The following is a 20,946-nucleotide window of genomic DNA, read 5'->3' as shown; positions in this document are numbered from 1 at the left end:
ACATTAATGGCTGTGTGTTGAGTTATTTTGAGGGGACAGCAAATTTACACTGTTATACAAGTACACTCACTACTTTACATTGTAGCAAAATGTAATTTCTTCAGTGTTGTCACATGAAAAGATCTAATAAAATATTTACAAAAATGTAAGGGGTGTACTCACTTTTGTGAGATACTGTGTGTGTGTGTGTGTGTATGTGTATATATATATATATAATACAGTGGGTACGGAAAGTATTCAGACCCCCTTAAATTTTTCACTCTTTGTTATATTGCAGCCATTTGCTAAAATCATTTAAGTTCATTCTTCTTCCTCATGAATGTACACATAGCACCCCATACTGACAGAAAAACACAGAATTGTTGACATTGTTACAGATTTATTAAAAAATAAAAACTGAAATATCACATGGTCCTAAGTATTCAGACCCTTTGCTGTGACACTCATATATTTAACCACTTTAGAACCGCTCACAGTAATACTACTGCGGCAGAGTGGTTCGTTATCTTTCAGCGACGTAGTATTAACGTCGTTGGACACTCCCCCTTCTGGGCGGCGCTTGCGCGCCGCCGGAGGCTCGCTCCCGCTGTTTTCATTCACAGCGGGAGTCGGGCCAGGGGAGGAGCAGCGGCGATCGCCGCTGCTCTTACCCGATCGTCGGGGATCGAGTCTGGAGATCCGCCTGCTGTGTGTAAACACAGCGGGCGGATCTCCATAGTGACAGGGAGTGACAGATCGGACTGTTCAGCATAGCTGGACATCCGATCTGTCCATGACTCACACAGTCACCTCCCCCCCTACACGTCAGTAAGCACCAGGCATACATTAACCCCTCCCTCTCCAATAAAATTAACCCCTTCCCTGCCAGTGTCATTTTTACAGTAACAGTGCATATATATAGCACTGATTACTGCAGTAATGTCACTGGTACCCCCAAAAGTGTCAAAAATGTCAGTCAAGGGTCCGATCTGTCCGCCGCAAAATCGCAGATCGCCGCCATTACGCGTTAAAAAAAAAAACACCAAAAATGACAGAAATCTTTCCCTTTGTTAGTAAACGCAATAACTTTTGCGCAAACCAATCAAAATACGCTTATTGCGATTTTTTTTTTACCAAACATATGTAGCATAAAACAAATTGGCCAAAAATTTTTAAAAAAATTGGTTTTTACATCTTTTTTGGGGGGAATTTCATATAAAAAAATGTTAAAAATATTGTTATTTTTTCAAAATAAACGCTCTTTTTTTGTTTATAGCGCAAAAAGTAAAAATCGCACAGGTGATCAAATACCACCAAAAGAAAGCTCTGTTTGTGGGAAAAAAAGGACATAAATTTCGTTTGGGTACGGCGTCGCACGACCGCGCAATTGTCAGTTGAAGTCGCACAGCGCCGAATCGCAAAAAGTGGCCTGGACGGAAGACAGCAAAATCCTCCGGTGGTAAAGTGGTTAACTCAGGTGCTTTCCATTTCTTCTGATCATCCTTGAGATGGTTCTACACCTTCATTTGAGTCCAGCTGTGTTTGATTATACTGATTGGACTTGATTAGGAAAGCCACACACCTGTCTATATAAGACCTTCCAGATCACAATGCATGTCAGAGCAAATGAGAATCATGAGGTCAAAGGAACTGCCTGAAGAGCTCAGAGACAGAATTGTGGCAAGGCACAGATCTGGCCAAGGTTACAAAAAGATTTCTGCTGCACTTAAGGTTCCTAAGAGCACAGTGGCCTCCATAATCCTCAAATGGAAGACGTTTGGGACGACCAGAACCCTTCCTAGAGCTGGCCGTCCGGCCAAACTGAGCTATCGGGGGAGAAGAGCCTTGGTGAGAGAGGTAAAGAAGAACCCAAAGATCACTGTGGCTGAGCTCCAGAGATGCAGTCAGGAGATGGGAGAAAGTTGTAGAAAGTCAACCATCACTGCAGCCCTCCACCAGTCGAGGCTTTATGGCAGAGTGGCCCAACGGAAGCCTCTCCTCAGTGTAAGACACATGAAAGCCCGCATGGAGTTTGCTAAAAAACACCTGAAGGACTCCAAGATGGTGAGAAATAAGATTCTCTGGTCTGATGAGACCAAAATAGAACTTTTTGGCCTTAATTCTAAGCGGTATATATGGAGAAAACCAGGCACTGCTCATCACCTGTCCAATACAGTCCCAACAGTGAAGCATGGTGGTGGCAGCATCATGCTGTGGGGGTGTTTTTCAGCTGCAGGGACAGGACGACTGGTTGCAATCGAGGGAAAGATGAATGCGGCCAAGTACAGGGATATCCTGGACAAAAACCTTCTCCGGAGTGCTCTGGACCTCAGACTGGGCCGAAGGTTTACCTTCCAACAAGACAATGACCCTAAGCACACAGCTAAAATAACGAAGGAGTGGCTTCACAACAACTCCGTGACTGTTCTTGAATGGCCCAGCCAGAGCCCTGACTTAAACCCAATTGAGCATCTCTGGAGAGACCTAAAAATGGCTGTCCACCAACGTTTACCATCCAACCTGACAGAACTGGAGAGGATCTGCAAGGAGGAATGGCAGAGGATCCCCAAATCCAGGTGTCAAAGACTTGTTGCATCTTTCCCAAAAAGACTCCTGGCTGTATTAGATCAAAAGGGGGCTTCTACTAAATACTGAGCAAAGGGTCTGAATACTTAGGACCATGTGATATTTCAGTTTTTCTTTTTTAATAAATCTGCAACAATGTCAACAATTCTGTGTTTTTCTGTCAGTATGGGGTGCTATGTGTACATTCATGAGGAAGAAGAATGAACCTAAATGATTTTAGCAAATGGCTGCAATATAACAAAGAGTGAAAAATTTAAGGGGGTCTGAATACTTTCCGTACCCACTGTGTATATATATATGTGTATATATATATATATATATATATATATATATATATATATATATATATATATATATATATATATATATATATATATATATACATACATACATACACGTGTGTGTGTGTGTGTGTGTGTATATATATATATATAAATATAAATATAGTTTGTTGCCAAATATTTGTAATAAAAGTTAAAAGTTGGACAAACAGCCTTTTCCAACCCAACAGAAGTTCCATTGCAAACACGGGACTGACTAATCTATCTATTTAAAGTAGTTGTAAAGGCTGAAGGGTTTTAACCTTCATGCATTGTATAAAAACGTAATACTTACTGAGCCCAATCTCGATCCAGCAATGTGCACGAGAGCAGCTGCTGTCCCAGCTCTGTGCCTCCTCATTGGCTCAGACACATTGGCATTGGTTTCCAGGAAGGAGCAGGGTGGGGCCGAGCCCCGCTCTGTCTTATGGAAATACAGAGTGAAGCTTGGCAGCGAGCACGCACAAGTGCCACCGTAGCAAATGGTTTGCTTTGGGGGCACTCAGCAAGGGGGAGGAGCCAAAAGCGCTTGCGGGGGATACGAGAAGAGGAGGATCGGGGCTACTCTGCACATAACCATTGCACAGATCAGGTAAATATAACATATTTGTTATTTTAAAAATAATATTAAGCCTTTAAGTTTAATTTTAAAATAAAGAAACGTGATCTGCTGAGCTGGGAGTAGGGAAAAGAGGTGAGGAATGAGTAAAGAGTGCTTCTCTTCTTCTGCCCAGGGCTCTGTGCACAGTGTAAACAGATATGCAGGTAGATGCAAGGGCAGTGTCAGGGGAGCAAAGAACTTCCCTGTCATTGATGTATGATCAAGCTAGAAATAATGTAAAGCAATCTGTTAATGCCGTTAGCATTGTGATGACGTGATAATGTAAGCTGATGGCGTGATATCACAATTGGTCACCTTAATGCTAACCAAGGATAAGTTTGCTTGGACTTGAGCTTTAAACAACCCATTTCACTCCAATATTTTGCCTATTTTTCTGTCCAAGTATTTGTCACTTTCATTTGGCATGGCCTAATTGCCAGAAGACATGAGTTCTTGGAGTTGGGTTATTCTCTACTTGGAAGCAAGTTCCTTCTTCCCGCTGCCCACAGGCAGTGACAGCTGTCCTCCAGCCTCACTAACCAGTGAATGAGCATTTAATTTCTATGCCAAGGCATTCAGCCACACTACCTATGAAAAAGACAGAAGTCTACAGATTATAGATAACTATACGTAATATATAAATTAGGCAATCTGTGCTTGGCTCTATGCATCGAGGAATTGTCTAATGTTCTGAGAGGCAGCAATACGTTTTCGGGAGATGTCATTTATTTAAGATGGTATCTTTTCCGCGTCTTTTATATCCATTACAGACACTTCCTTTACTCTTGAAGCACTCGGATGTGCAGAGAATAAATAAAGCATTGAACATTTTTTTTATGGGCTTCTAAAAAACCTTGTATTGCTTTACAAAAACTTTCTCTCCCGAGGTCTGAGGGGGGGATAGGTCTCCCTGATATTCACCTTTATAATTTATCATGCTTATTAAGACAGGGTCTTGATTGGCTCACAGGAACATAACGATTTTCTAATTTCGAGCTTGAAGAAGCGCTGGTATTTTCATATACCCCGCCAGCCATCCTCCACTCCTCTCTCAGGGCGATACCACCCCATCTTAAATACAATATTGTCATCAGAGATACTGTGGTGGCATGGTGGGAGGTACGGAGGATAGTGGGCTTGCCCTCCAGTATCTCTAGTTACCTAACTATTCAAGGCAATCCCATGGTCATTCCCTCTACTACACAAGCAGCCTTCAGACAGTGGGCAATTTTGGGACTAACTAAAGCCTCCTCGCTTTATGACAATATTACCAACCATTTAAAATCTTTTCAAGTCCTGAGACAGGAATTTAATCTGCCCTCTTCTCATTACTTTTTCTACCTACAAATGACTTCCTTTTTGCGGACTTGCTGCAGATATGGAACAAATCCATTAAAACCTTCCTTTATCGACGTAGTGCTTCATCAAAAATAATATTCTATTTCTATTCTATATAAGCATTTAGTGTCTCATTCGTTGGGTAGGATTCAACAGGTATTATTCCAGAAATGGTCTCACATTCTGGAGGATGAAACATTACCGGGAAAGCTTCTTAAGAGCTATAAAAGAATACACTCTATTATTATTTCTGAAAATTGGCGGGAAACTCAATTTAGAATAATGCATCGGGCTTACTATCCTTTTCGACATTGCCCAGAGGATCCTACCCAAGCGCAATGTCCGTGGTGTAAAGTCACACGGCCTACACTTTTACATCGACTCTGGGAATGTCCGCATTTCAGCAATTTTTGGGACAGCGTGCTGGGTTATATTTTTCTTATTTCGGGTGGTGTGGGTGTACCTAATGCCCCATACACACGTGCAGATTATCTGCAGACTTTTGTCTGCAGACTTACCAAAACCATATAATATGAGGTCAAACCTAAACACTTTCAATTTGTATGCAATCCGGCAGGCCCTTGCACTACATAGAAAAGGTAAGTCTGCAGACAAAAGTCTGCAGATAATCTGCACGTGTGTATGGGGCCTAAGACTCCTACTACCTGCCTTTTTAACTGCATATCCTTTTCTTCACAATGGACCCACCTCTGCCTCTTGGCAGCACGCAGAACGATTATGGCTAACTGGATTATTAACTCCACCCCACCAAATCTCTCACAGGTCTAACAATCTTTGCTGTCTATGCCAACTGGAAAGACTTGACGTTATGCTTTCCAACTCACGTACTACCCCGAGATTTCTTTCCAGATGGAGATCATTTCTGGAATATACATTTTCAGAAGAGAGATTGACAGATATGATACGCCCTTTTAGATTCACTGAATGGTATTCTTCTAGGGACACGGCCGATTTTTTTTTTGGCAACATAAGGTTTGCAACTTAGATAGGCTCAGGCTGAATCTTGAATCTCCGATCACCTCTTCCCCCCCCCCCTTTTTTCTTCTGGTGTTTTTTTTTTTTTTTTTTTTTTTTTTTCATGGTTTTTTTTTTTTTTGGGTTCTCCTTTTTTTTTTTTTCTCTTCGTTGTCTATTTATGCAAAGCCTTGGAGTGTTTGACCCAAGTAATTGGCTGCATAAACACTGCTATATATTTTTTGTCTGATTTTTGTATGTAAAAGGAAACTAAAAATTTATAAAAAAAAAAAAAAAAGAAATGCAGCCGAGAGCCCTCATGGGACCACCAAGCAACTGTTGACTGTGTGAAGGTTCAGCTTTGTTTGCCTGAAATGCGTACAGATTTGTCTGTGAAGAGACATCTCTAAAATCTTGTCCTGGCATTCTCAGCTAAAACTTTTTTTTTCTTTTTGTCCCCGCCAAGGTTCATCATGCAAAAATCAAGGAGCTGGATGATCTGAAAAGAACTTTTACAGAAGGAATGGATGAACTGCGTACCTTACGAACGAAGGTAGCTGTCTCTGACATACCACTGGTCATACCACTTACAATGGGATTTTTTTTTTTTTTTCAGTGGAATTTTCAGTTATGTGACAACATTTTTTTGTTGAGTTTATAATTTTACATGGGAGATATTGGAATGTCTACAATATGGTATTGGCCCACAGTAAATGAAGGTTATGTATCTTGTCTGCTGTCACTCAGGTAAAGTGTTTAGAAGCTGAGCGGCTCCGGACAGAGGAAGAATTATCCAAGTACAAAGAACTTATTAACCGGCAGAAAGCTGAGATCCAGAATCTACAGGACAAAGTGAAGGTCATGGATCAGCAGGAAGAGCGGCACAAAAGGTACCCAACTTTCATCTTCACCCACACAGCTCAATCCATAGTCCAACCTCATAAAATCCAAGTGGTTTAAGTGCCTCATGCTCTGTAATGAATTAATGTAAATGTGTGTCGTATAGCATGTGTGAATCATGCCACAGTTTACCAGTATACCAACTATGATTTTTAAGGGGGAGAAAAAGTATTTAAGCGATGAGGTTGGTATAAATATTACTAATATGATTTTAAGTTTAAAAAACGTTGTTTTTTGTATAATATGTGGCTATATATGTACATGAGAGAAGCCATATTTGCTAACCACATACCCTGCTTTCATTTTTTGCTCTACACAATGGGTGTGCTTTATTGCTCCTTACAATGTCAATGAGTTGGTTGACATCTCATCAATTGTTGGCAGAGTAATTGCACCGAGCTAAAGAGTGGCTAACGCCAATCTTTAAAGGAGAAATAGGGCCAAAGCTGGTTTCTATTGCTGTTTGCCCATTAGGGAGAGTCACCCTCTCTCTTTCTCCTGCTTTACCATCATCATTGAAAGTGAAAGCAAAAGAAAATTCCACATTTTGGGTTGATCTATGAATAGTAATGGAGGGGAAATCTTCCAACGGGGACACTAGTTCTGGTGACAGCCAGGGATTCCCTCATTTTGGAGGGATTTCCTCCCACTTCCTGTTTTTTCTATGGGGCAGAAAATGAAAGCGGGACAAAAACATGGGGGGAAAATAAACTGACGAGTTAAAACCCTACCTTACGCTACCCAAAATGGAAAATTATAAGTTAAACAGCTGAATCCAAATCCAATAGTATGTCTCTGGGTGTTTCTGCTCATACAGTACTTTTTTAGGTTATATTTAAAATGTATTTTTTGTAATCCTGGAAATAATCAAGATACAAAACTTGCAGAAGTTGACGCATTTCTTTCTTTCCGCTCATCTCATCCACTTTCATATTTGTATACAACAATTCCACCGCTTATGTGTACCGGTATATTTGCATCTGTGCTTTTTAGTGTTTTTTTTTTTTTTAGCCTGCGGGCTACACAAAAAAATAATGTAACCAACGCCTCCATCTACATTATAGAGCGATGAAAGCCCCAATTTGAATCCGCCTATTGATAAACAGAATACCTGAACAGCAGCTGCATCTGGCTGTATCCAGCTGCTGTTTGGCTGAAAACTCTGTCAGGCCAACAGTAAAGTGTATGTAATAAATCTCCTGTTCCAGGATCACAGCTTCAGTGTCCATTCACACTACCGCGACTTGTCAGGTGACTTGTCACCCTGACAAGTTGCGGTCCGTCGCAGTCCATGCAGTGCTACAGGACCCGTTCTAATAGGAGCGACACAAGTCGCTCCGACTTAGAAAAAGGTTCCTGTACTACTTCAGGGCGACCTCGGAGCGACTTGCATAGACATTCATTATATGAAGACCGTGCAAGTCGCACCAAAGTTGCGGTGCACGGGACTTCCCAGGTCACCCCCGAAGTCGTGCAGAAGTCGTGCCACTGCAGTGTGAATGCGGTCTTATGGTAATAGTTTTCTGTTCCATCCCTTTGCTGAAATATTTAGGACTGTTTAAATGCAGCTTTTGTTTCCTGCTTGGTTTTTAGGAGTGTAATTATACAGTTACTGTGAATAGTGTTTCAGATTTGTGGCGGCTATGGACTTCAGTGATTTTCATGGTCTGTTTTACAGTTTATCTGCGTCACAAAACCATTCATGAAGTTACAATGTAATTCTTCACTTATATAATTAGCAGCGGGGATATGATAAATCTACCAGTGTGCCTTGTGTGCTGGGTGCGCTCTGTGATCTCTCTCTGGAGTGTTCGCTTCAATTAGTCGTGTGATGAGGGTAATTGGCGTCTCTAATCACTGTGCTGTGCGGTTACTTTGTTATGGTTTTAGTCCTTTAATCTGCAGGCGATCTTCTTAAAGTGTGTCTGATCAGTGGGAATAATGAACAGTAATTGGATTTCCCATGGATAGATTAGACACCGCTTGTTTTATGTCTGCAGCCTCCTGGTCTCTTCCTCTTCACCCATTATCTTATTATTACTCTTTTGGGGCCTTTTGATTGATTGAAAGTTGTAATCACATTTTTGCCTCTTTTGATTGGAAATATTGTTTCCGACTGTGTGATCTGTTTTGAACATTTTAAAATAGGTTTAAACCTAATTTGTCTTTCGTTCATTAATGGACACAGCTCCTGAATATTCATAACCATTGGGTTATATTGCCCCCTACAGGAGTAGGACACTAGGCAGAAAATCTGGCTACATCCATGGGCAGTCCCAGGGGATATACTTCCTCTCTCTGCTATAGCCACTCTGTTTTTATGCCTAGTCAGAAGTAAGGACCTAGTTGCTTGTTGGGATCTCTGGTCCTGGCAATTTTTTTCTTTTTAGTAGCAAATGTTTGCGAAAAAGCGCTGGCTCATGCACTGATTGTATCAGTGCGTGAGACCCTGAAGATGGAGGACGCAGCTGAAGCTGCGATGGTGGCGCAGGTGCCCTTTGGCCCTCACAAGCCATCCAAAGCGGCAAAGGTGTTTCCTTTCCCTACCTATTTTGACAGAATTGTCGCTAAAGAGTGGTTCGACCAAAGCATCCCCGTGGGGTCCCTAAGCTCTTTACTAGGCATTACCCCTATGAGGAGTCCCTTCTTAAGAAGTGGACTGTGCCACCAGTGGTGGACATTCCGGTTTCCAAATTAAACAAGGCAATCATGAGTCCGGTTGAAGAGTCCCTGGTCTTTAAGGATCCGGCTGACCGGAAGGCGGAGACTGTGGCCCGTACTATGTACACTCTGGCTGGTTCAGCAATGAGGCCGGTATTCACCATTGCCCTAGTGTCCCAAACTCTGACCGAGTGGGCTAAGCTACTACACCGTGACCTGGAGGGGGAACAGCTCCCTCCTGCCTTTGCCGAGCTGGTGAACCAGCTAAGCCAAGGGTTGCAGTTTATCTGTGACGCCTCTTTGGATGCGGCTCCCCTGATGGCTCACCGCTCTGTTTTCGCACTGGTCCTTCGGCATGTCTTTTGGCTCAAGTGCTGCTCTGCGGATCAAACTTCAAAAAAGGCCTTGACTGATATTCCCTTTCAAGGAAATCGCCTGTTTGGAGCTAGCCTTGATGACATCATTAAAGGTCTCACAGGGGGGAAGAGTACCTTTCTCTTACGTCCTCCGACAGTCGCCGCCTCTTCATATTCGTCACATATGGGGTATTAGACTTTGCTCCGAAGGAGTAGCTAGGCAACAGAATATGTTAACAATAAAGCTTTAACATATCCCACCCTCAAGGGGTGGTCCCCTCAGTCAATACCCTCCTACTTCCTGCAACCATATCTCAGTTTTAATGTCTAGCTTGTCAGGAGTGGCTGGCTCTCTCTGTGCTGGGACTTTTTGTCCCAGACTCTTTCTTCTTTTTAATATTTTGTTTGAGTTTTTTCTCTACCTTTACTTAGCTGTTAGTTTTGTCAGCATTAGTTAGTTCTTCGGACGAAGAGGATCATGCGGACTGGGTCTCGGGCTGATCCCCCTGATCGCAGGTCGTGGATCAGTGGCTTCCCAGTCTGCCATCGAGCGTTCAGCCAGGTAACGCTCCTGGCACAGTGAACGACCCATCCCTGTTCGGTGCAGGGATGATTGGTGAGGTGGCTACCTCACCGGACGCTGTGCGGTTTCTTAACCGCCATTGTGTGCGTCTTGAATTGCGACTCTCCCTGCCTCATGTGCAGCGGCTTGTTCGCCTGTGCGGGTTCCCCACGCCATGTGAGGTAACTGTATCTATGTGGGGACCTGTCTGTCTGGGGGGGGTCTCAGTCTGGGACTGTGTAACCTGCCTTTATTCACACTGCTTGTCTCCCTATCTCTCGGCTGCATGCTGTGGGCTGCAAGGGGGGGGGGGGGGGAGCTGTGTGACACTGTGTGTGTCAGGCTGGGCAGTGTGGGAAGCTGTGTGCTGTGGGGCATGTTTTTATGGCATGTTGGGGCATATACAGCGATCGCTGCGGCGATCTACCATGTATCCATATAATGGGATAAAATTGTGTGTGTTTTTATGCACTATGGAGCGGCGATTTCGGCGCCAAACGACGCCATTTTACCGGCGCCCGCTCCGGCCGCATGGTTTACATGCACGGCGGCCATTTTCTTGTAGCCTCCATAGGCTTACATAGAGCGCCCTGGCAGCATCACTTCCTCTTTCCTGGAACACCGATCGAGGCAGCAGCAGCAGCGGGGTCTCCTCAGGTTTTATCCTTCTATTCCTGTTTGCCATTGCCTGTATTCAGTCTGTATATTCCCTGTGGGGGTCTCATTGTGCCTGAGTGTGGTGCGGTGGGCTGCGCTTGCCGCGCTTGCTGAAAGGGGGCAGTTAACCCTTGGTTGTCTGGCATACAGGGGCAATGGATTCTCAGGAGGGCAAGTTTCCCACAGTATTGGTGGAAAGCCAGGGGACCGCTGTTTCCCCCCCAGGGGGGGATTTAGCCACTATTGTGGCTGGCCTTGCTGCCCAGGTGCAAATGCTGGTGGCTGCTCAATCTACTAAACGGCCCAGAGTTGCTCTGTCCTCTGATTCTGAGGGTGAAGGTGATGGGGCTGTTCTGGCAGGGACCCCCTTATCGGGGTCCCGCTCCTCTCTTGATCTAGTGGGGTCTGAGGTGGAGGCTGAAGTTGAGGGGGTCGATAATTCTCCCCCTGGCTCGCCTGAAGAGCTTGCAATCATGGATGAGTTGATTGCTTCCATTAAGCAAACGCTGCGTTTGCAGGACGAAGTGTGTCCCCCCGCTGCCTTGGCGGCTTATGGGACGCAGAGAAAACGCAGGACGCCGCAGGTTTTTCCCTGCAATGCTGATTTTCAGCGCGCTGTTAAGGATCAATGGCGCGATCTGCGCAAACCTTTTGCGGTACCAAGTAAATTCAAGCTGCGTTATCCTTTCTCACCTGCCACTGATGAACGATGGTGTGTGCCTCCGCCAGTGGATCATGCAATTGCGGTTTTGAACAAAGCCACTGCGATTCCTGCAGAGGGTTCCCCTGTTTTCCGTGATGCCACGGATAGGAGACTGGAGTCTCTTGCCCGTCATACTTATTCTGTCACGGGTTCTATGCTTAAGGCTCTGTTTGCTTCTCTCATGGCGGCCCAGGCGATCGCAAGTTGGACGCAGATGCTTAGGCGCGTCCTAGTGGCCGATTCGGCCTCGGCGGCGACCCTGGATATGGTGGATCAGATCCACCAGGGTGTCATGTATCTGTGTGATGCGGACCTGGACCTGATTCCGTTGGCTGCACGTGTGCACAGCGTGGCGGTGTTGTCTCGCCGCCTGGTTTGGTTGAAATGTTGGTCGGTGGACCAATCTTCACGTAAAACCTTAGCCAATCTACCTTATGATGGGTCTCGCCTTTTTGGGGAGTCCCTGGATGTGTTGATTAAGGGGATCACCGGGGGTAAGAGCACTCTCTTGCCCCATTTCCCCAAGGCTAAGGGGGCTTCTGGGAAGAAGCATGCAAATTTTCGGCCCCCTCAAGGGTCCTTTCGTGCCTTTCGGCCGCACTACAAGGGCAAACCGTTCAAAGGCCAAGGCTCTCAGAAGAAGCCCTGGTCTGGGAAACAGAAGTCCGGCCAATCCGGACCTGCGGCCCATAACAGTTCGGCCTGAAGGGGCGCCCTCACCCAGTTTTGGGGTGGGGGGACGCTTGCTCGGTTTTCTTCAGCCCTGGTTGGCCCGTGTGCGGGACAGATGGGTTCTGGAAATCGTTCGATCTGGTTACAAGATCGAGTTTCTCTCTCGGCCGGAGAGCAGATTTTTTCCCTCAAATCTACAACTGTCTCCAGAGCGCCTGCGGGATCTGCACCTGGCGGTGCGGGACCTGAGGGCTCAGGGTGTGGTGGTTCCGGTACCTCGTCGGGACAGATTTCGGGGGTTTTATTCCAATCTGTTCACCGTGCCCAGGAAGGAGGGCAAGGTTCGTCCGATTCTGGACTTGAAAGCTCTGAACCGCTCTGTGCGGGTTCGCAAGTTCCGCATGGAGTCCCTGCGCTCGGTGGTGGCTGCCCTGGTTCCGGGGGAATTCATGGCCTCCATCGATTTGAAGGATGCGTACCTTCACATCCCCATATTCGAGGGTCATCAGAGATACCTTCGATTTGCCATTGCGGAGGTTCACTACCAGTTCGTGGCGTTGCCCTTTGGGCTCGCCTCGGCTCCGCGGGTCTTCACCAAGGTGCTTGCACCGGTTCTGGCATTACTGAGGGCCCAGGGCATTCCTGTCCTGGGGTATCTGGACGACATTCTGATTCGGTCTGCGACCAGTCAGGGTCTGGAGAAGGACCTGTCTGTCACAATGCAAACTCTGCAGGAGTTCGGTTGGACGATAAATGTTCCAAAGTCGACACTGAGTCCGTCGGTTCGTCTTCCCTATCTGGGAATGATTCTGGACTCGGTGCAGGCGAAGGTCTTCCTGCCGGAAGACAAACTCAGGACTCTTCAGGAGGAAGTCAGGTTCCTCAGGGACGTTCCACACTCGTCTCTGCGGACGTGTATGAGATGTCTGGGATTGATGGTCTCGGCCTTCGAGGCGATTCCTTTCGCTCAGTTTCACACACGGGGTCTCCAGGCGGAGATCCTGTCCAAGTGGGACGGGCGACCTCAATCTCTGGATCTTCAGATCTCGTTGAGTCATCGCACCAGGGAAAACCTTCTGTGGTGGCTCCAGTCCCCGTTGGTGTCCGGGGGCAGGTCGTTTCGTCCGATCTCGTGGACGATAATCACTACGGATGCCAGCCTGTCGGGCTGGGGTGGTGTTCTGGGCGTTCTGTCGGCCCAGGGGACCTGGTCGGAGGGGGAGTCTTCCCTCCCGATCAACATTCTGGAATTGCGTGCGATAAGGCTCTGTCTTCATCGCTGGACGGACCGGCTGCAGGGCTGCCCGGTTCGGGTGCAGACGGACAATGCCACGGCGGTGGCCTACATCAACCACCAAGGGGGCACCAGGAGTGCCCGAGCGGCTCGAGAAGTGGCCGACATTCTGTCTTGGGCCGAGGCTCATGTCCCGGCGATAACGGCGGTTCACATTCCGGGAGTGGAGAACTGGCAGGCGGACTATCTGAGTCGCCAGACCCTGGATCAGGGGGAATGGTCTCTCCATCCAGCTGTCTTCCAGATGTTGTGCGCGAAGTGGGGTCTTCCAGATGTGGACCTGTTCGCGTCTCGCCTTAACTACAAGGTGAAGAGGTTCGTGGCAAGGACGCGCGACCCTCGGGCAGACGCGTCGGACGCGTTAGTGGCCCCGTGGCATCAGTACAGGCTGATGTACGCTTTTCCACCGATTCAGTTGCTGTCCAGGTTCCTTCGCAGGTTACACTCGGAACGCAGCACGGTGATTCTTGCGGCACCGGACTGGCTTCGCCGGTCCTGGTACGCAGACCTCGTGAATCTGGCGGTCGACGCCCCCTGGCGTCTGCCTCTTCGAGACGATCTACTGTCTCAAGGCCCGATTTACCATCCTGCTTTACAGTCGCTGGCTTTGACGGCCTGGCTGTTGAGACCGAGGTCCTGAAGGAGAAGGGTCTCTCTCCAGAGGTCGTTCATACCTTGATCAACGCGAGGAAGTCTTCCTCGGGAAAGGTTTATTACCGTACTTGGAAGACCTATTTTGCCTGGTGTGAGTCCAGGGGGTTTTCACCCCGCACGTACTCGGTTTCCCGTGTGCTGTCTTTCCTTCAGACGGGTGTCGATCAGCGTTTGGCGCTGGCCACGATAAAGGGTCAGGTGTCTGCGCTGGCCGTTCTGTTTCAACGTCCCGTGGCTTCCAACTCCTTGGTTGGCACTTTTATTCAGGGTGTGCGGCATCTGGTTCCTCCTAGGAGGGATCCTTTGCCCCCCTGGGACTTGAATCTAGTTCTTTCTGTGTTACAACGTGCTCCTTTTGAACAGATCAGGGAGATCTCGTTGTCTCTGTTGTCCAAAAAGGTCGCCTTTTTGGTGGCGATCACTTCGGCTCGCAGAGTGTCGGAACTGGCGGCTTTGTCCTGCAAGTCTCCGTACCTGGTTGTTCATTTGGATAAGGTGGTCTTGCGACCTAATCCTTCTTTTCTGCCGAAACGAGTTTCGGAATTCCATCTTAACAAGGATATTGTTTTGCCTTCGTTATGCACGAAGCCTAAACATCCGAAGGAGGTGAGATTGCACTCTCTGGATGTTGTTCGGGCGATTAGGGTTTACCTTAAATCGACTGAGTCTTTTCGTAAGACGGACTCCTTGTTTGTTCTTCCAGAGGGTCCTCGGAAGGGCATGGCGGCTTCGGCCTCTACCATCGCCAAATGGATCAGGCAGACCATTGAACAGGCCTATGCTTTGCAGGGGAAGGTTCCCCCTGTGCCTGTGAAGGCGCACTCTACTAGATCACTGAGTACGTCTTGGGCCTGCCGTCATGGGGCTTCTGTAGCCCAGGTGTGTAAGGCGGCGACTTGGTCGACCGTGCACACTTTCACAAAATTCTACAAAGTAGATGTTCAGGCATCGGCGGATGCTTCCTTTGGCCGCAAGGTTCTTAGTGCGGCTGTTCCATAGGGTCCCTTGTTGGGGACTCCTGGCTGTTGGGATATCTTTGTATTCCCTGGTTTTTTTGTCTTTTCCTGGGTTGTTGCTCCTGTTGAGCACTTATTTTTGCTGTTGCCCAGCTGGTTTCCTTCCTTTGGTAAGGTTCCTTTCTTTGATGTGGAGACTGCGTTGCCTTTCGGCGCGGATGCGTTTCCCACCCCTCATGTTTGCACTGCTTTGGGACGTCCCCATATGTGACGAATATGAAGAGGCGGCGACTGTCGGAGGACGTAAGAGAAAACGGAATTTTTGTAAAATCTTACCTGTAAAATTCCTTTCTCTGAGTCCTCCGACAGTCGCCGCCCCCGCCCCTCTTTTGGGGTTTGAATGTATACTCTACTGCTATTCCACTAAAACTGAGATATGGTTGCAGGAAGTAGGAGGGTATTGACTGAGGGGACCACCCCTTGAGGGTGGGATATGTTAAAGCTTTATTGTTAACATATTCTGTTGCCTAGCTACTCCTTCGGAGCAAAGTCTAATACCCCATATGTGACGAATATGAAGAGGCGGCGACTGTCGGAGGACTCAGAGAAAGGAATTTTACAGGTAAGATTTTACAAAAATTCCGTTTTCTTCCGCAGGCTACTAAGGGCAAGGAACCTCGTCGTAGACGTGGGCCTTCCTTCTCAGCTCATACGAAGTTTTTTTCGTCCCTCAGGGTCGACTGACAAGGGCTCGAAGCCTTTCAGGGCCTCTTCTGGAGGAATAAAATGAATTTGGTCTGGCAAGCCAAGATTGGACTTCTCCAGACCCGTGGACAAGGCTCCTTCTGCATGAAGGTGCGCCCTCACCCGTATCAGGGGGTGGGTGTGGTCTTCGCTGGTTTCTGGACCCGTGGACTTCCCGGGTGCAAGAAAAGTGGGTCCACTAAGTCATTCATTCTGGCTACAAGATTGAGTTTTGCTTCCGACTTGCACCTGTCCCCAGACATGGCCTGTTTGGGGCGGTACAAGACCTGTTCCTTCAAGGGGTGATTGCCCTGGTTCCGACCTCTGAACGTTATCAGGGTTTTTACTCCAACCTCTTTACAGTTCCCAGGAAGGAAGGCAAAGTGCGTCCAATCCTGGACCTCAAGGCACTAAACTGCTTTGTGCGGGTACAGAAGTTCAGAATGGAGTCCATTCGAAAGGTGGTGGCATCCCTGCGTCGGGGGGATTTCCTCACCTCGATGATATCGATATCAAGGATACCTACCTTCACTTTACAATATGTGCCAGTCACCAGTGTTTTCTCCACTTTGCTGGGGGAGAGGAGCATTATCAGTCTGTGGCGTTACCCTTTGGTCTCGCATCTGCTCCTTCACAAAATTGTTACCCCCCCCCCCCCCGTGCTAGCTTTGCTACACCAACGGGGAATCGCGGTACTGAGCTACTTGGATGATCTCCCTCTGCGAGCGGAGTCTCCCTCTGCTCTGGTGGAGAACCTGGAGATCACAATACTAACTCTGCAGGAGTTTGGCTGGATTATGAATTTTCAGAAGTATGCTCTGGTTCCGTCCACAAAGCTGGACTCGACCTTAGCCAGAGTGCTCCTTCCTCTGGACAAACTCCAGAAATTGCAGGCTGCAATTAGCTTCCTGCTGTCCAACAAATGGTCATCCCTCCGGACTTGCATGCGGCTGCTGGGCCTGATGGTGTCTTCCTTCAAGGCGGTTCCGTTTGCACAGTTCCATATTAAGGTCCCTGCAACGGGAAATTCTGACCAAATAAGACAAGGCTCCGCAGTCTCTGGACAATCAGATCCAGCTAAGTCGTGGCATAAAGGAGTTCCTGATAGGGTGGCTTCGTTCTCCGGCGCTTCGACTGGGCAAATCCTTCCCATGTATTGGACAGTGGTCACCACGGATGCCAGCCTGTCTGGTTGGGGAGGCGTCCTCGGCAAACATTCTGCTCAGGGGATCTAGATGTTGGAAGAGTCCAGACTCCCAATCAATGCCTCAGAACTCCGAGCGATCAGACTGTGCCTGGATCATTGTATGGATCGTCTTCAAGATTGTCCAGTGCACATTCAATTGGACAATGCCACAGTTGTGGCTTATGTCAATCACCAAGGGGGCACAAGAAGTGTCCTGGCGGCTCTAGAGGTAGCCGGCATTCTAAGGTGGGCAGAACGGTTAGTTCCAGCCCTCTCCACCATACACATTCCCGGGGTGAAAAATTAGCAGGCAGATTACCTCAGTCGACAGGCTTTGAACCACCGGGAGTGGTCCCTTCATCCGGAGGCATTTCTCTGGTGGGGCACCCCTGAGGTGGATCTGTTGACATCTTGGCTCAACAGAAAGGTGCAGAGGTTTGTGGCTCAGTCAAGGAATCCTCTGGCGGACGCCACAGACGTGCTGGTGGCCCTGTGGGGGTCAGTGTCGTCTGATTTACGCCTTCCTTCCTCTCAAGCTTCTGCCCAGACTTCTACACAGGATCGAGGCAGAAGGGATTCCGGTAATTTTAGTGGCTCCGGACTGGCCTCGCCGGGCTTGGTACGCTGTTCTGGTGCGGCTGGTCGCCGACGTTCCTTGGCAGCTTCCTCTCAGGGAGGATCTGCTGTCCCAAGGACCGATCTTCCATCCTGCTTTACTGTCGCTGGCTTTGGCGGCTTGACTGTTGAACGCCAGGTGCTGAAGGATAGGGGTTTATCTGAGTCAGTGATTCCTACACTGTTGAAAGCTAGGAAATCTACCTCTAGGAAGATCCACCATCATACGTGGAAGATGTATTTTGCATGGTGTGAGTCTCTTGGGGTTATTCCTCACTCCTACCTGGTGGCTCGGATCTTGACGTTCCTTCATCGGGGGTTTGAACAGAAATTGGTCTTGAGTACCATCAAGGACCAGGTGTTGGCTTTGGCAGTCTTCTTCAAGCAACCTTTGGCCACACACTCCCTGGTGTGTACTTTTCTTCAGGGTGTCTGACATTTGGTTCCTTCAGTGCAGGCTTCATTGCCGCCTTGGGATCTTAATTAGCTGCTTTCAGCTCTACAGAAGCCTCCCTTTGAAAATATTCAGGAGATTCCCCTGCTTACACTGTCCCAGAAGGTGGCCTTTTTAGTGGCCATCATCTCTGCGTGAAGGGTAACAGAACTGGCGGCGTTATCCTGTCGTTCACCTTACCTGGAGATTCACAGGGATAAGGTGGTTCTTCGCCCATGTCGGTCATTCCTTCCAAAGGTTGTCTCTGATTTTCATTTGAATGAAGACATTGTGTTGCCTTCTCTGTGTCCCAGGCCTAAACATCCGAAGAATTTTCCATGCCCATGGCTGGACGTTTGGACACTATTGGGGTCAATCAGTTCTTAACCCGGAAAGATGCCCGGTTGTCTTACCAACAGTTTTAGGCTATTGCAAAACCGACCAATCTCCCAATGTTTTGTTGATATTGATTTGGGGTTTACTGTCTGCCCCGCCGATCCCTTCTTGTATCCCATCCCATTTGGGGTATGTTTTTGAAGAGCTCCTGAAGAAGCGTTTATCGCGAATCATGTCGAACTTGGAATATGTTTCTCTATGATTGCTGTACTATAAATCGCATGGTCCAACACTTGGGATTTACCTTACTTCCTCAGGGCCGGATATATGCCTCTTGGTTTTAAGGTGTTGTTATGCTCTCTTCTATGTTGCACCCACCTTATGGTGGATATGTGTCTATGTAGCAATTGTATATACTGCACATTGCAATGCTTCATTTTTTGTTTTAAAACATTTTCTGAAAATAAAATATGAAATTATTTTATCTGTGCCTTTAAAGTCCGTGTTGTTCTAGTCTATATACAATTTCAAACTTTTTGGAATGTGGCACATATTTAACATGTTATGTACACTCGTGATACCACCCCACGGTAGTGCACTTTTCCATCTCTAATTTTCTAGTATCCGATATTTGGATTTGGTCCAGGCAATTAGCGTGTGCCTGGCAGCTACGGAGTCTTTCAGGAAGTCAGACTCTCTTTGTGCTCAAGGATGGACCTCAAAGGGTTTTCCGCTTCCTCTGGGACCATTTCCAGATGAATCAGACAGACAGTTGTTCAGGCCTCCCTGTCAAGGCGCACTCTGCTAGGGTGCTTAGTGCCTCTGGGGCTTTCCGTCATCATGCATCAGTGATGCAGGTTTGCAAGGTGGCCACCTGGTTGTCGGTGCACACTTTTACAACGTTTTATAAAGTGGATGTGTTGGTATCTGCGGATGCTTCTTTTGGCTGCAAGCTTTTGCAGGCTGCTGTTAAAGAGGACCTGATCCACTTTGCTGGTGTGTTGTTTTTTCAGGTGAGTGCCTGTTGCCTGGTTGGCTAATGTTTAGCCTTGGGAATTTTTTTGTTGTTCCCACCCCTCATGTTTAACACTGCTTTTGGACGTCCCAATGATTATAAATATCAGGAGCTGTGCCCCTCAATGAACGAAAGAGAAAATGGGATTTTTGACTTAACGTAAAATCCATTTCTCTGATGTTCATTGACGCACACAGCGCCCACCCCTCTGCGGAGTTATAATTCTCCTGATACTGCTTGTATCAAAACTAAGTGGCTATAGCAGGGAGAAGGAGTATACCCCCTGCTCATGGGTGTAGCCAGAATTATTTTCCACCTAGTGTCCTACTCCTGTAGGGGGCAGTATAACCCAATGATTATGAATATCAGGAGCTGTCTTCATCAATGAACATTAGAGAAATTGGATTTTACAGTAAGTCAAAAATCCAATTTTCAAAAAACTGTTAAAGCTTATTAAAAGCATGTTTGCTTTTAATCTGTTAAAGCCGGCCATAGACGGTTTGAATCTCGGCCAGTTCAGCAGGGACCGGCCGAGATTGAAACCATGTATGGGCAGGCTGAATGTATAGGTTAACTGATCGATCAACTTGGGTACAACCAGCCTGTTGGATTTTACATGCGATTATTACTAGCAGCTATTGTAGCAGTATTCACTGAGTTCTCCTGGCGGGGGGTGGCTCTCCCCAGCCCTGCCGCCAGAACACAATGGCTCAGCGGGAGGGATTCCCCCATCAACACTGTTGATGGAGGAATCGAGCAATGTTCTATGGCCGGGTTAAAGCAAAACTCCTCTGCCACTCGTTTCCCCCCCATACCCCGAAGCACTCCCATTCCCACCATTTAAAAAAAAAAAAAAAAAACCTTAAAAATCCAATTTTCCTGCAGTCTTCTCGCTGGTCTGATGACATCTCCAGTAATTCTTCTTCCTTCTGGTGGTAGCATGCAGAGGGGTAGGCATTCTTCCAGTACTTAAGATGGCCATAAATGGATCAACATTTGGCAGACTGTTTGTACTAAAGTTGATATATCAATCAACTTCAGTACATCCAACCTGTTTGTTTTTTTTTTTTTTCTTCTTGCAATCACTGTCGATGCCTGTGACCGCCAGCAGTGATTTCTGTATTCTGGCGGGGGGAGTTCCCTACGCTCCCCACCAGCAGAAGACAATAGACAGTAGGGACTATCCCCCCCCCCACTTTCTGTGTTCCTGGGGAAATTGAGCGATTTTCCTTCCTTCCTTCTTTCCCATGGTTGAAGGATAGAAACATGGATAATGTATGGCTAGCCTTAGTGGAGCTCATGTAATGACATTTGAGAGTCTCTCAATCCTGCAGTACTATACCCCCAACCTACGTAATAATGCGCCCCCTAGGGGACAGGCTGGGATTTCAGGAAAAGGGCAC

At 47.2% G+C, this 20,946-nt stretch overlaps 1 protein-coding gene across 1 annotated transcript in view; it reads left to right on the top strand.

Moving 5' to 3' along the window:
• Window positions 1-20,946, top strand: part of CCDC186 (coiled-coil domain containing 186) — a 189,120-nt gene that overhangs the window by 93,900 nt on the left and 74,274 nt on the right. The window contains exons 9-10 of the mRNA XM_082269121.1: window positions 6,266-6,352; window positions 6,547-6,689. Of these exons, the coding sequence (XP_082125247.1) occupies window positions 6,266-6,352; window positions 6,547-6,689 (230 nt within the window). The remainder of the gene's footprint in view (window positions 1-6,265; window positions 6,353-6,546; window positions 6,690-20,946) is intronic.

The sequence above is a fragment of the Pelophylax lessonae genome, assembly GCF_965119305.1.
Source record: "Pelophylax lessonae genome assembly, chromosome: 9".
NCBI classification, from domain to species: Eukaryota; Metazoa; Chordata; class Amphibia; order Anura; family Ranidae; genus Pelophylax; species Pelophylax lessonae.
This window is presented reverse-complemented; position numbering and strand designations above follow the sequence as displayed.